Below are 12279 nucleotides of genomic sequence, written 5' to 3'. Positions count from 1 at the left end.
AGTTCATGAGTGAAGAGTGGCCACCGACATCATCGAGAAGAGCAAGTTCCTAGAGCATAAAAGACCCCAAGCATGTTGGAGGATTAGGGTCATTAGGGTCACTTATGCACACCATTAAGAATATACTAATTCAAGTTGTATAAATAATGTGAGCTTGCTAGGCTCTCTTCTTCATGTGGTTGATCTTTGGTCAACTCCACATGCAAAAAGGTAAGCCTAAAATAAAGCATGGATGACCCACAAATTATAAGGCCAAATCTCACACCCCTCTCTCCCCCTCTTGTCTCTACACTAGCCTACCTAAGGCTATTTACAGCAATAAAACAGTCTCTTATTAATAACCAGCTCACTACCCTCTAAACTTTCTGTTTTTTTGCTCACAGAAGGCCTCCCTCTCTCCCTTGCTACCCCTACCTCTACCCCTACCCCTACCCCTACCCCTCTCCCTCTCCCTCTATCTCCCGCGCCCCCCCCCCTCTCTCTCTCACTCACATTGCTGTGAATCCGATGCCTTTCACATTGGCTTTCATGACTGCATCTCTGTCACACTTTCCCTCCCTCATACGTATTGCACAGTTCATCCTCTAATCCTCTCTGTCAATCCCCCCCCCCCCCCACACACACACACACGCACGCACGCACGCACGCACGCACACACACAAACCCTTCCCCCCATCCGCGCGCCCATTACTGTCAAACCAAAGTTGGTGCCCCTTCCCTGTCTATCTACAGGAACCCATATCTCTTTCCACTTTCCCTAGCCTTGGCCTGCGTCCCCCTTTCATTTTACTTCCCTCGCCCCCCCCTTCTCTCTCTCTCTCTCTCTCTCTCTCTCTCTCTCTCTTCCGAAGCTACTGCCATCGAACTGCGCATTCTATTCTTCCCCTCTCTCTCTTCTCTGGATGCTGCGCTCCCAGTCGCTGCAAACAATACCCCTTCACTTAATGATGCTCTGATCCGTTCCGGGTCAATGTGGTTCTGCCCTCTGAGGCTCCTCTACTGCGGCAGGGAGATAAGAACCTGCCGAAAGACAGAGGGTGAGTTGCAGAGCAAGCTTTCTGAGATAGGAAAGCCAGCTCCCTCTGGATAGGCCTGTGGTACAATGCAGTCAGAGAAAGGCAGATACGGCGTAGAGAATAGAAGAAAAGAAGAGAAAGGAGAGTTCCTGGTCTTCATTGCGGACTTCTGAAGGCATGATCACTCGCCGGAAGCCTCCACCTCTCCACCCCTGCTCCCCTTCTTCCTTCTGTAAGTGAATCAAAAGCCTTCCTGTAAGGTCTCACCCTCAGGCAGACAAAGATGAGGCCGGATACACAACTGGATTATGCCATTTTTCAGCTCACACCAACTAGAACAAGGTGAATGCATCTTCTGTTTCTAAAGTGACTCATGTCCTGTGTTGATTCATGAACATTGGCATCCATCGATGGTTTTCCTGCTTCTAGCTCTTATCTACAGACTTAGTTTTGGAGGTTTTGCAGACTCTATTAGCAGTATCTAATTGCTCTGACGGTGGCTTTTCAGATGCGAGCTTCATGTGGCCGCACAAGGTGTGACTTACAAGCTAGCTTCAGGCTTGCTTAAACCGTTTGTCTCGCACCTGCGTGCAGCAGAAGAGCAGCTTGCCAGAGGGGGTTACTCTATTCGTTTGGAACCACCAGATCCTGGTGCAGCTCCTTGGTTTACAAAGGGTACAATGGAAAGGTCAGAGACTGGATTTATGATCCTGCTTTTTAGTAGTATACGAAACCTGTGCCAGAGAATCCCCTTCTTCAATCACATTAGGTTTTATCATAACTGTCTGCTGTAAGTAGGGATAGCTGTTTTGACACTAGATCATCGTAGCTTTAAATAGATGTTCACTTACAATTTTATCAGCATTGATTAATCAAGCTCCTCTCGTGAATGTCTCTGCTAGGTTTGTGAGGTTTGTCAGCACCCCAGAGGTGCTTGAAAGAGTCAGCACCGTTGAAGTTGAGCTTACTGAGCTGGAGGAGAACATACGAGTCCAGACTGGCGAACTGAATGAAACAAATGATGCTGTACAAGTCAGTGGGCTTTTGAATATTGTACTAACAGCTCGTGTCTTAAGCTCCAGCATCATGTGTTATAGTCGTGTGCGGATCTCAGTTGTTTTTTGTAATCTGAACAGGCTGATGATCAATCCCTTAAGAATGTTTCTTCGCCTTTTGCCACAGGTATATCCTTGACACCTGAATAGTTTACCAATCAAGCTGTTCTGTGTTAAATGCATGCAAACTGTTTTGATGCTTACTGAATTGTCTGTTTTCTAAGGTTGATTATTTGCTTCTTTTTTCCCGGAGACAAGACACACACACACCTGGATGCCCACAAGGAGTGCGCTTCCCCTCCCAGTATTCAGCTGATAGAGCGGGCAAGAGCCATGGTGGCATATGTGCAGATAGGATTTAGTTTGCTAGCTGAATGAACAGCAGAGCTTGGTTGACTGGGACCTCCTCCTTGGTGACCACATGAAGGAGGACCGAGAGTTTGGGTGGGCAATAGCCTCTGGAACTTTTGGTGTCCAACAAGTGATGTGCCTAGCATAACTTGAATCACGATCTCACGATTATGAGCCCATGTTTTAGCTGCTAGGCCATCACCATTGCAATGATTATTTTGCTTTCACTCCAGTGTCTACATGCTTCTTAACTGCACACTCAATTTGTGAGAATTTAATTGCATAATTGTAGAACTTCTTTCAAAAGAAGACAATCAAGGACGAGGTTGCTGGGACAATTATTGATCTGCTGTCTGTCAAGACTCTCTGGTCCCCATTATTTATTGTACCGATGCCTTGAGCTCCACTTGTCTTTAAGTCTTGTTTGAGTTGTGAACAATGAGCGACTGAGATCCAGGACTAGGAAGTTGTCATGTAAGCATGAGCTGAACTCGTTGTGGTGGGAGGTTGTTACTTTCAACTGACATCAGATGATGTCACTTTGACCCTGGAGTTTCCCCATGAGTTTGGTCCATCATATCATTCATTTCACTCTGTTGTATAAGCTCTTGCATTTGCTTTGAATGAAAGGAGAGTTCTTCTGGACTGCTGATCTTAACCTTTGTCCATTGTCACAGCAATGAAGACCATGGGTTCTGCCAATTCTGAGAAGCTTTTTAAGGTAAAACCAAATTTACGTTTCTACTTCTGTAGTATTGTCTCTGTCTTACTACTCACATGCGTTTTATAATTAATGATTTTAGTCCCCTGATGGTGCTGAGAATGCGGTGGAGGAAAGTACAAAGTAAGTCCATGTGTCTTGGCTGATGTTTGTATATCTTTAGCTCTAGCTCAGAGAGTAAATGCAAAATTAAAGTTTCATACCTCTTGTGTTACAGGCAGCGGCTCCTGAAAGCATTAGAAGCACGCCGGATGATGTTACAGAAAGAACAGGGCATGGCTTTTGCCCGTGCAATAGCTGCAGGATTTAGTGTTGAGCACATGGGGGACTTGGTTACGTTTGCTGAATATTTTGGAGCTAATCGTCTAAGGTAACTTGAAATCCGCATTTGTTGAGTTTATGCTGGGGCTAACATTTTCTTTGGCTAGTTAAAAGACACGTCCTTTCAACTTTGTCCCAGGGAAGCTTGCATCAAGTTCATGGCACTATGCAAAAAGAGGCAAGAAGCTGGCCTTTGGCTAGAAGATCTGGACTTAGCTGCATCAGAAAATAATAATCTAGACATGGCTTTCGTGGGTGGAGCTTACTTGAAGTCGAGAGATTACGTGGACTCTTGGTCTGATGCACAGGGAAGAGATGATATTCGCCGGTCAAGCTTTCCATTAGAAGGAAAGCTATCTACAAGTGAGGAGGGTGCTGAGAGGCTCACCAGGAGAGGGTCATTAGATGAGGTAACAGCTGAGTACTGGCAAATGGCCGCTAATATGAGGCCAGCCAATGGATCTGGTTTGATGGGAGATGGTAATGGAGAGCACACACTGTCAAAAACAAGGCCGGCTTCAGGTGGTGGACGGTACTCTGAAGAAATGCAGGCTGTAGGAATGGGTTTTGAAGATCACATGGGGAATGGTGAATACAGACATCCGATGATGGCAGCCTGGCAAGGACTTCATCCAAACCAGTACATACACAATGCTCATCCTTTCTCACCCCATGGGTTGATGCATCCAGCAATGCCTTCACCATATGGATATGCAGGTGCAGCAAGGGCTCCTCCAGGTGGATTGCCTTATCCAACTTATTTAGCGGGTGCATATATGGCGACACCTTATGGTGACAACATTCCTTGGCAGGGAGCAGAAGGAAACCCAGCATGGATTGGGGCCCATGCACAACCTCCTCTTTCACACCATTGGCCCAGTACTCAAGGCTACAATGAAAATAATAGACCTGAGAACACAGATGGGAATGTAGGTGGTCAAAATCAAGAAACTAACTCTCCTCAAGCTGTCCCTAAAGAGGGTCAGGCAGCAGAACCAACACCAAGAAAACCATCTCCTACAGGTTCTAAACTCATGGGCAATGATACTTATACTCCTGAACGAGATAACCAGACGGATTCTTCCAATGAGTTAGATGCAGAAGCACCTGCGGAGACTACAAGGAGGCTTCCCAGAAGGTCTCCATCACCTGCCAGACGCTCTGCTTCACCAATGAGGAGGGTTCAGATTGGGCGTTCAGGTCAGAGACGTTCTGGGATGGTTGTCATTCGCAACATTAACTACATTGCTCCCAATGCTCAGAACCAAGCTACGAAAGAAGAGAATGACGAGTCTTCTAGTAGTTGGAGTGAAGATAGCAAAGATAGTGACAGCGAGCAAGATGAAACCTTACAAGCAAAGGCTGACACTGTAAGAGTCAGCGTTCAGGATGTCATTGGTTTGTTTGAGAATCCTAAGCGGGAGACTGGCGATGCCAAAAAGAAATATTCCAAAAAGGGAGGTAAAAGATTATCCTCAAAAAGCACAGTGGTAAGGAGAGAGGCTGAATATGATGTTTTGAATGGAGATAATCACAATGAACATGAAGAAGATGACGACTTTTCCCAGGTGGATTCTACTAGAGATAACAAGATTCACGATAATTCTCCTCATGACATGGCTGATTTGGAGTCCAATGTCACACACCATTCACAGACAGCTGAACAGCAGTCAGATTTTTTCTTGAAAGGAGATGCTATGCCAGATCGGTCATTTGATGACATGCTCGTAATGCCTGAGAGGGAAGAACGCAAGCAGCAAAATAACATGCTCTCTCCAGAAGTTTTCACTGACCAAAAAGAGCAGCTAGATATCAGGGAAAAACCTGTAATGGATGATTCTTTTATGGTTACGAACCAGGAAGAAGGTAAGGACACCAAGGGTCTAAGGGAGAGCAGGTTAGCAGGTCCAGATTTTGAAATGTCAGGTAAGTTTTCCAAAGATTTTGAGCAGCAGTCAATCATCAAGAGAACCTCAGATGATTCCTTCATGGTTCTTGATCGTTCTGGAGCTCATGAGGGGTCAAATACTGGATGGAGGGTGCCTTTCAATTTGGAAGCTGAAATGCCCTTTGATCAGAACCTTGATATTACTAAGGAAAACAGACATAATTTGGCAGATAGTTTTGAGCCAGATGATCTATTTATGGTTCCAGAGAGGAACAAAACTATAGGTGGCAGATCAAGGAATACTCCAGATGATGATATGCAGCTTTTTGCAGCTGACATGATGGATGATGCACAGCTTGGCCAGGAGCAGGAGGATGTTACTGAAAACACTTCATTGCAGGAGGTTGAGGACAGGGGAGAAAAGCCAAAAGAGATGAACACAAAAAAGGCTGCAGAGCGGGAGGCCAAAGCCAAGGCCATGCAAGATATGCTTGAAAGAAGAAAGGTGGCCCTAGGTAGGAGGCCCAATCCTCTTGCAGAAGCACAGTTACGGGCAGAGAAGCTGCGGGCTTACAAGGCAGGCTTGCAGAAGAGCAAGAAAGAGAAGGTGAGGGATGTACTGTGTCTATACTATCAGGAATTAGTATAATGCTGTGCATGCTTCATTTTCCCACCCAGTTTTGAGGTGATGAACGCTGTGGATACAACACTGTTGGTGATGAAGCTATAGGTGCCACACTACAGTTGCTGGTGAAATTAACTATTGCTACTTTGGCAGATGTGTTTGTGTTATGAATTAGCTTTACTTATTGCTCATTAAATGACTGTTACCCTTTTTGTAGGAAGAAGAGGAAAGGAAGAGGATAGAAGACTTGAAAAACCAGCGGAGGGAGAGGATTGCGGCTCGCAGCAACCCACTTGGCTCTGGTCCATTATCTCCTTCCTCAACAGCCCGAACCACTAGTCGGGCAAGCCCCAAATCTTCCCCCACTGCACTCTCTTTTAACAGGCCCAATGGCTCATTCACTAATGGGCCTTCTTCTCTCTCACCCAAGCCCAAAACTCCTAGCAGTAATGGGAACGGATTATCTCGTCCATCTTTGTCCTCTCCCAAAAGAGGTGAAAGTGTTGTTACTCGTTCTGTACCTTCCCTCAGCGAGCTTCGCAAGGAGTCTCACAAATCGGCACTCTCTACTGTTCGAGCCAGCACTGGCTCACCACGGGTCTCCTTGCTAAAGAGGAGTGAGAAACATGCCGAGCTTTCCCCTTCAATCAAGGCAAATGGACTCACAGAGGAGAAGAAACGGCCTGCTGCCGCTCCCATTGCCAGAAAAGGCATCCCTCCTGCTAAGGACCTGAAAGGAGAAAATTTGCTCTTAGGTAAACCCACCAAAGCGCAGATGGCCGTCAGTAAGCCCCAAAAGAAAGTCAAGCCAACTGCCAAGAAAGTAACTGCCCCTGTGCAGGTGCAAGTGGGCATGGAGAGTGCCAGTGTGACCGAAGCGCCCGTGAGGGAGCCGCAAAGCAAAGGCAGCACGGATTCTGTTTTAGAAATACAAGAAGCTGTTGAATCCACAGTAGCAGGTCAGTTGGCTGTGAATGAAGATGACTGCAGTCAAACTGGACTGCTGCTTGCAAGTGAAAAAGAGACCGGACCTGCCCATGGAGATTGTCAGGACAGCAATGTGGTTGAGACAGCATTAACTGACAGTGCAGGCAGTGCAGGCCTCGGTGAATCATCTAAGGTCCTTGAGGAACAGAAAAAGGATAGCTTTAATGAAGTTATATCTCGTCAAACAAACTCTCAATCTGGCACTGAGGATGGGCAAATGGAATTGGAGATGGACTTCGTGATAGATGAGATGGTACATGCTCCAGGTGATCCATCAGTGGATGATAGCTCCTCAACATACTTAGAGCTAGCTGCCAATGGAAATGATCATGGATCTCCTGATACCTCTCTCCCAGCAGGTGCAGGGCAGTGTGATCCTTCTCCTGTTCTTAATACAGAGTCCCTTCTGAACACTCCATCCAAAAGCTTGCCCAGCCTTCATGAAGCCATTCAGCAAGCACATTCACCAGAAGCCACTCCTGTGACCTCAGGAAGCACTAGATCAAGAAAGAAGTGGGGAGACTCAAAGTCGCAGAAAACACCCAAGGATCATGCTAAAGGGCTTAAGAGACTGCTGCTTTTGGGTAGGAAAAGCAGCAAAGGCTCCACTCAAAATGCCTCAGACTGGGGAGCTTCCGACGTCGATGAGGATGGGGATGAGATCAAGGATCTACCAGCAAACAATGGCTCTACTTTGAGCTCTAGCGGCACATATGACCAAGGTAGTTAGGTGCCTAGTAGATTGTATATACAGAGTTTAAAGGGTTGGCTATGGTGTGATTTCTTTATGCGATTTATTTTACACTATAAGAAGGAAGATCTGTCTTGCAGCCTGCTTTTGGTCCTTTATCTTACAATAAAAGCTTGTTGTTTCAAAATATGGGATTATGGTAGAAAGCATAAATTTTGCAGGGGGTAGTTTATAACACTCTGAGTGGGCTTTGCAGCTGCTTCTGCTGTTTCAATGCAACCTCTTCCCAAGCTTCAGAATGATAATGGCATTGGAAGCTCATCGAGCAAAGGTAAGAAGCTAACCAGCTCTTTCTAGGAGCATACTTTCTTTTTGGAACCTCCACAGACATTTATTAGCAAAGAGTTATTGCTCTACTTGTAAGACACTGAACTTGATGATTGGTATGAGTTTAAGTCCAATTAAGATGCAGTTTGAGGTACCTATGAAAAAGAAAGAAACAATTAGGTATGTAATAAGAGTAAGATGCACAACAGAGGATTTATGCTTGTAGCGCTACATGGATCTTGTGTGTTATTTTTGGCTGTAGTCATGAAGCTAGTGACTATGTACTAATACCTGGAATGCCTTGTTCACAGGTTCACGCTCATTCTTTTCTCTGTCGACTTTCCGCGGTAAGAGTGAAACAAAAGCTTGAGGGAGGTGGGTGCCTGTTTAGTTATGTGCTGAGATAGTGATGGTTCTTATTCTTTGTAGTCTCTACAGTCAGTGGAGGTGATTACTGCAGTGTAATAAATACCAGTGTATAGTCTTAGGTGCAATGACGATTGTGTATTAGTTAGTGGGTTCCCGTGTATAAATAGGTTTTACCCTTTTGAGCAGCACCTACATGGTGGTTTCTTCTTGATATTGTCTGTTCTGTGAAGAGTTGTAACATCTTTTACTGGAGAATGTAATAGCTTTCCACTGAAATTGTTGTACGATAAGCTCACAAATGTCATACCATAACACAATTCAGACTTGCCAAGTTGACAGCTACAGGGGTCTGAACTAGGCCTTAGGGTAGGCTTGGTTACAAATTTATGCAAATTGATGTGGGAATGCTTTGTTAGTGGGCGATTGGTAAAATATCAAGGCTGATGACTTCTTGCCCAACAGCAGCGATTGATTTTCAAGCATTGGTTGGTTGTGGTTAAAAGCGATCATGGAAAGCGATACTTCTTCCTGATTGTGTCAATATTCCTCTTGCTTGGAGGGGTTGAAGAGAGAGGAAATACTTTAATTGTTTGAGTAGCATATTGGTACAAAGCAAGCATCGAGAGGCTAACAAGATTCATTGAAACACATTTGTTATGAATCTTGTGCTCTTTTCGAGGCTATAGCTCGGAAGTGAAGCCTAGTAGACGCAACCATTGAATGGCATCATACCCTCATTGCATTTGTGTGATATTCACATCCTCTAAGAGGCCTCCAAGGTGTCCAAGACACAATGGTATAACTTAAAATTTCACATGCCATCTACTTCAGATTTTTAAGGGTTTTTAAGGTTCTAAAACCTTAAGTGATTTTTTTAGAAAAAGGAATAAGAAGGAAAAATTTGTTGATGGATTAATAAAACTATCAACTGACTTGTCAAATGGAAGAAGAAATGAAGAAGAGAAGAGGAGGAGAAGAGAGGAAGAGGAGAAGGGAAGAGGTGGAGAAGTAGAGAACAAGAGGAGAGAAAGAAGTAGATGAAGAGAAGAGGAAGATAAAAAGGAAGAGAGTGAAGAAGGAAGGAGTGAGAGTGAGATGAAGAAGAGTAAGAGGAGATAACCATCAATTGTGAAGGAGAGCACAACTTTGGATTTGTCTACCTTTTGTGCCTTTTGCACATGTGGGACGAGTCCTCTCTATTGTGTCTTTGTCTTGCAAGGAGTAGTCAAATTGTTTAGAGTTTTTATTCAACACAAAACGCGGGCAGGCTCCTCTCTCACTATGGCTTTGAAGAGATGGTATTCTAGAGGAAGGAGTGTGGGAGCTATCAACATGGTAGGGAATGTGGTTGATATGCCATCACATGCAACACAAGATCAAGTTCCTTCATAGATTAACGTTCAATGAATGTTTGATTAGGAACATAAATAAATGAGGTTTAATATTCAATGAAGAAGTTATAGTTTAAAAATGGAAATCCAACATAAAAGGATGTAGATTAAGTAGGAGTATTAAATTTCAAAAGAGTAGGATAAGTTGTATGCTATTGCATTACATTGAATAATTAATTCTAAGTTGCTTATACTTAAAAATGTTGCATTAAGAAAAATTTTCTTGGCATTTATAAATTGTGTAAATATAGAAAAATATGAAAATTTTTATTTAGAATATTTTAAAGCATTTATAAATTATGTTAATATTACGATGAGCAAAAATTACATCATGAATATTTTTAGTATTTATAAATTATGTAAATGTAAAAAAATGTGAAAATTGTATTGAGGATATTTTTGATAATGATAAATTTTTTCTATATCAAGAAATATTTTCTTAGTATTTATAAATCATATAAACATAAAAAAGTCTGTTTTTTATAATTTTATTCGATGTAAATTAGAATAACTAAAGTAATGATAACAATCATTGATGAGGAGTTTAAAAAAGGGAAAAAGTACATTATAATTAATTAAGTTAAAATTATGGTGTGTGTAGCTCATCAAAAACTATTAAATTGAACACAACTATTTTTAAACATAGGAGATCAAGATAAATTGGCTTTGTTAACATGACAATTAAATGAATCTTGGATTAGGAGATAACAAAAAAGAACGATGTAATTCTACTTGAGAAGAATAAAACTCTTAAGAATTCTTTAAAAATAAAACTTGCCTTGTTGATCTGAAAATTGCTAAGGGAAAATTGTGAATTTAAGATTCAATTAATTTTTATAAATGAAGATAAATTCTAGATTTGTAATGAGATTAAGTGGCCAATCTTTGACAAGGATTATGAACAAAAATTATAGACAAAGACTAATAATAATTAAGGAAAGACTTGATGAAGGAAAGTTAATTGAAGTTTAGATTTCAAAAGAGAGACTTAGAAAAGACAAATCTAAAGAAAAATGAGGAAAGATCCAAGAAGGTAGGACGAGGATCGGGTTAGAAAGAATTGCCTTCAAGTTAGATCTTACTCAAATTGCATCTCTATTTGTTAGGAATATTGCCTGAATAAAAATTGCTTTGTGCTTGTAATGATGCATATGAGTTTAACTTAATGCACTTAGAAAGTTGATCGTATTGAATAAAAATCCCTAATATTCTAAGTTTGTAATAGGGCAAAAAGGAAGGCATTCTAGACCTCCCCCAAGGCTAGTTGCGAGTCTCTTTTCAAAGGGGGATTAGCTACAATCTTGGAGAGTTTTGGAATGATCTTGATGATGAGAAGTCGCTCTTTAGGATGATCCTTGGATAGGAGGAGTTGAGGGTGCCCATCAAGCTTTGATTGGTAAACTCTTCATATGAATGTCCAAACTCGATGTGACTTGGGATGGATTTCTTAAGGCCTTGGTACTAGTTAGGGATGGAAATCTTGAATAAATAAAGATTGTGTCATTTTTTTATATGGATAAAAAAGGTGAATATTTGTATAAGAAATTTTGTTGAATAAAAAATTATCTTTTAAAAGGGTTATTTTCATTGTTTGTGTTGTGATTTAAATCACATGAATGAATATTGTGATTAAAAGGATCAATTAAGAAAATTGATTTCATGTATACAACTTAAATATGTTAGGTAAATAGGCAATAAAAAAAGTAATGTACTCATACTCCCCTTGTTTCTCACCCTCCTTGAACCAAGTGCGATATGAGTTATATTCGATTCGAGCAATTTAGCGCAAGTAGTTGCTTGAAGATGAACGCTAGTTAACCCCAAATAGGAGAACTTAACTTACTTAGAAACTGAAATTTAGATCAATTCTCGTGGGAATGGCCAAGAGCTTCCATTGCAAACTGAAATTTAGATCAATTCTCGTGGAAGTGGCGTTACCTAGAAAACCATCTTGATGGACAACTAAATCATGCTACTAAGGATTTCTCAAGTGAGCACATCACACGTAGTATCAAAGCGAAATGAAATTAATGTATAGAATGATTTATTTATAACCTTGTTTAAGGGAAGGTTTAATGCAAGAATGATTTGTTCTCTAACTATCGATGGAATCTCTTTGAGAATAATGAAGATTGGCCAAAATTCTTATTATTTTGAGTTATGTTTATCTCAGCAATGCCCTTTCTTGAATTTGATTGGTAAGATTGCTTCATGAGGATCTTGGAGCATACGTGCAATTCTTCGTCGTTGTATTGTGTGTCGGTGGACGTGAAGCGGAGTCTATTGCTTCATTAATGTTGATCGACTTGTTTATCTTTAAAACAACCTTAAAATAATTAAGTGGATGAAAGACCTTAAATTGGTCAAGCTAGTTATCTTCGAAGAATCGTGCTGAAATTCCATCCTCAACATAGGCGGATAATGAGTTTGCTAGAATTGTTATCTTTACAATCAAGTTCTCTATATTCTTCTAATTGAGTGAGTTGCCATTCTAGGATGCTTGTGCCACTACAATTTTGTGAAGAAGGTTTTCTAAA

General features: G+C 41.8%; 1 protein-coding gene across 1 annotated transcript; it reads left to right on the top strand.

The window, feature by feature from the left end:
* Nucleotides 1-681: 681 nt before the first annotated feature.
* On the top strand, nucleotides 682-8766 carry LOC148031078 (uncharacterized). The gene is made up of 11 exons (XM_087684603.1): nucleotides 682-1358; nucleotides 1525-1704; nucleotides 1919-2048; nucleotides 2153-2198; nucleotides 3100-3143; nucleotides 3226-3266; nucleotides 3361-3513; nucleotides 3604-5959; nucleotides 6195-7686; nucleotides 7912-7986; nucleotides 8294-8766. The coding sequence occupies exons 1-11, from the start codon at nucleotides 1300-1302 to the stop codon at nucleotides 8350-8352; spliced, it is 4635 nt and encodes a 1544-aa protein (XP_087540729.1). The 5' UTR covers nucleotides 682-1299; the 3' UTR covers nucleotides 8353-8766.
* Nucleotides 8767-12279: the final 3513 nt, after the last annotated feature.

Source organism: Lygodium microphyllum, chromosome 9 (genome assembly GCF_053477565.2).
Source record: "Lygodium microphyllum isolate KBCC chromosome 9, Lygodium_microphyllum_v1.1.10, whole genome shotgun sequence".
NCBI classification, from domain to species: Eukaryota; Viridiplantae; Streptophyta; class Polypodiopsida; order Schizaeales; family Lygodiaceae; genus Lygodium; species Lygodium microphyllum.
The sequence above is the reverse complement of the archived record's forward strand: the minus strand, read 5'-3'. Positions and strand labels throughout refer to the sequence as shown.

What these genes read in the sequence shown, in the direction of transcription:
- LOC148031078 (XM_087684603.1), top strand. Translation starts at nt 1,300, where the DNA reads ATGAGGCCGGATACACAACTGGATTATGCCATTTTTCAGCTCACACCA. An exon ending in ACAAAGGGTACAATGGAAAG is followed by an intron (nt 1,705 to 1,918) that starts GTCAGAGACTGG and finishes TGTCTCTGCTAG; the next exon opens with GTTTGTGAGGTTTGTCAGCA. An exon ending in TGGAAGCTCATCGAGCAAAG is followed by an intron (nt 7,987 to 8,293) that starts GTAAGAAGCTAA and finishes CCTTGTTCACAG; the next exon opens with GTTCACGCTCATTCTTTTCT.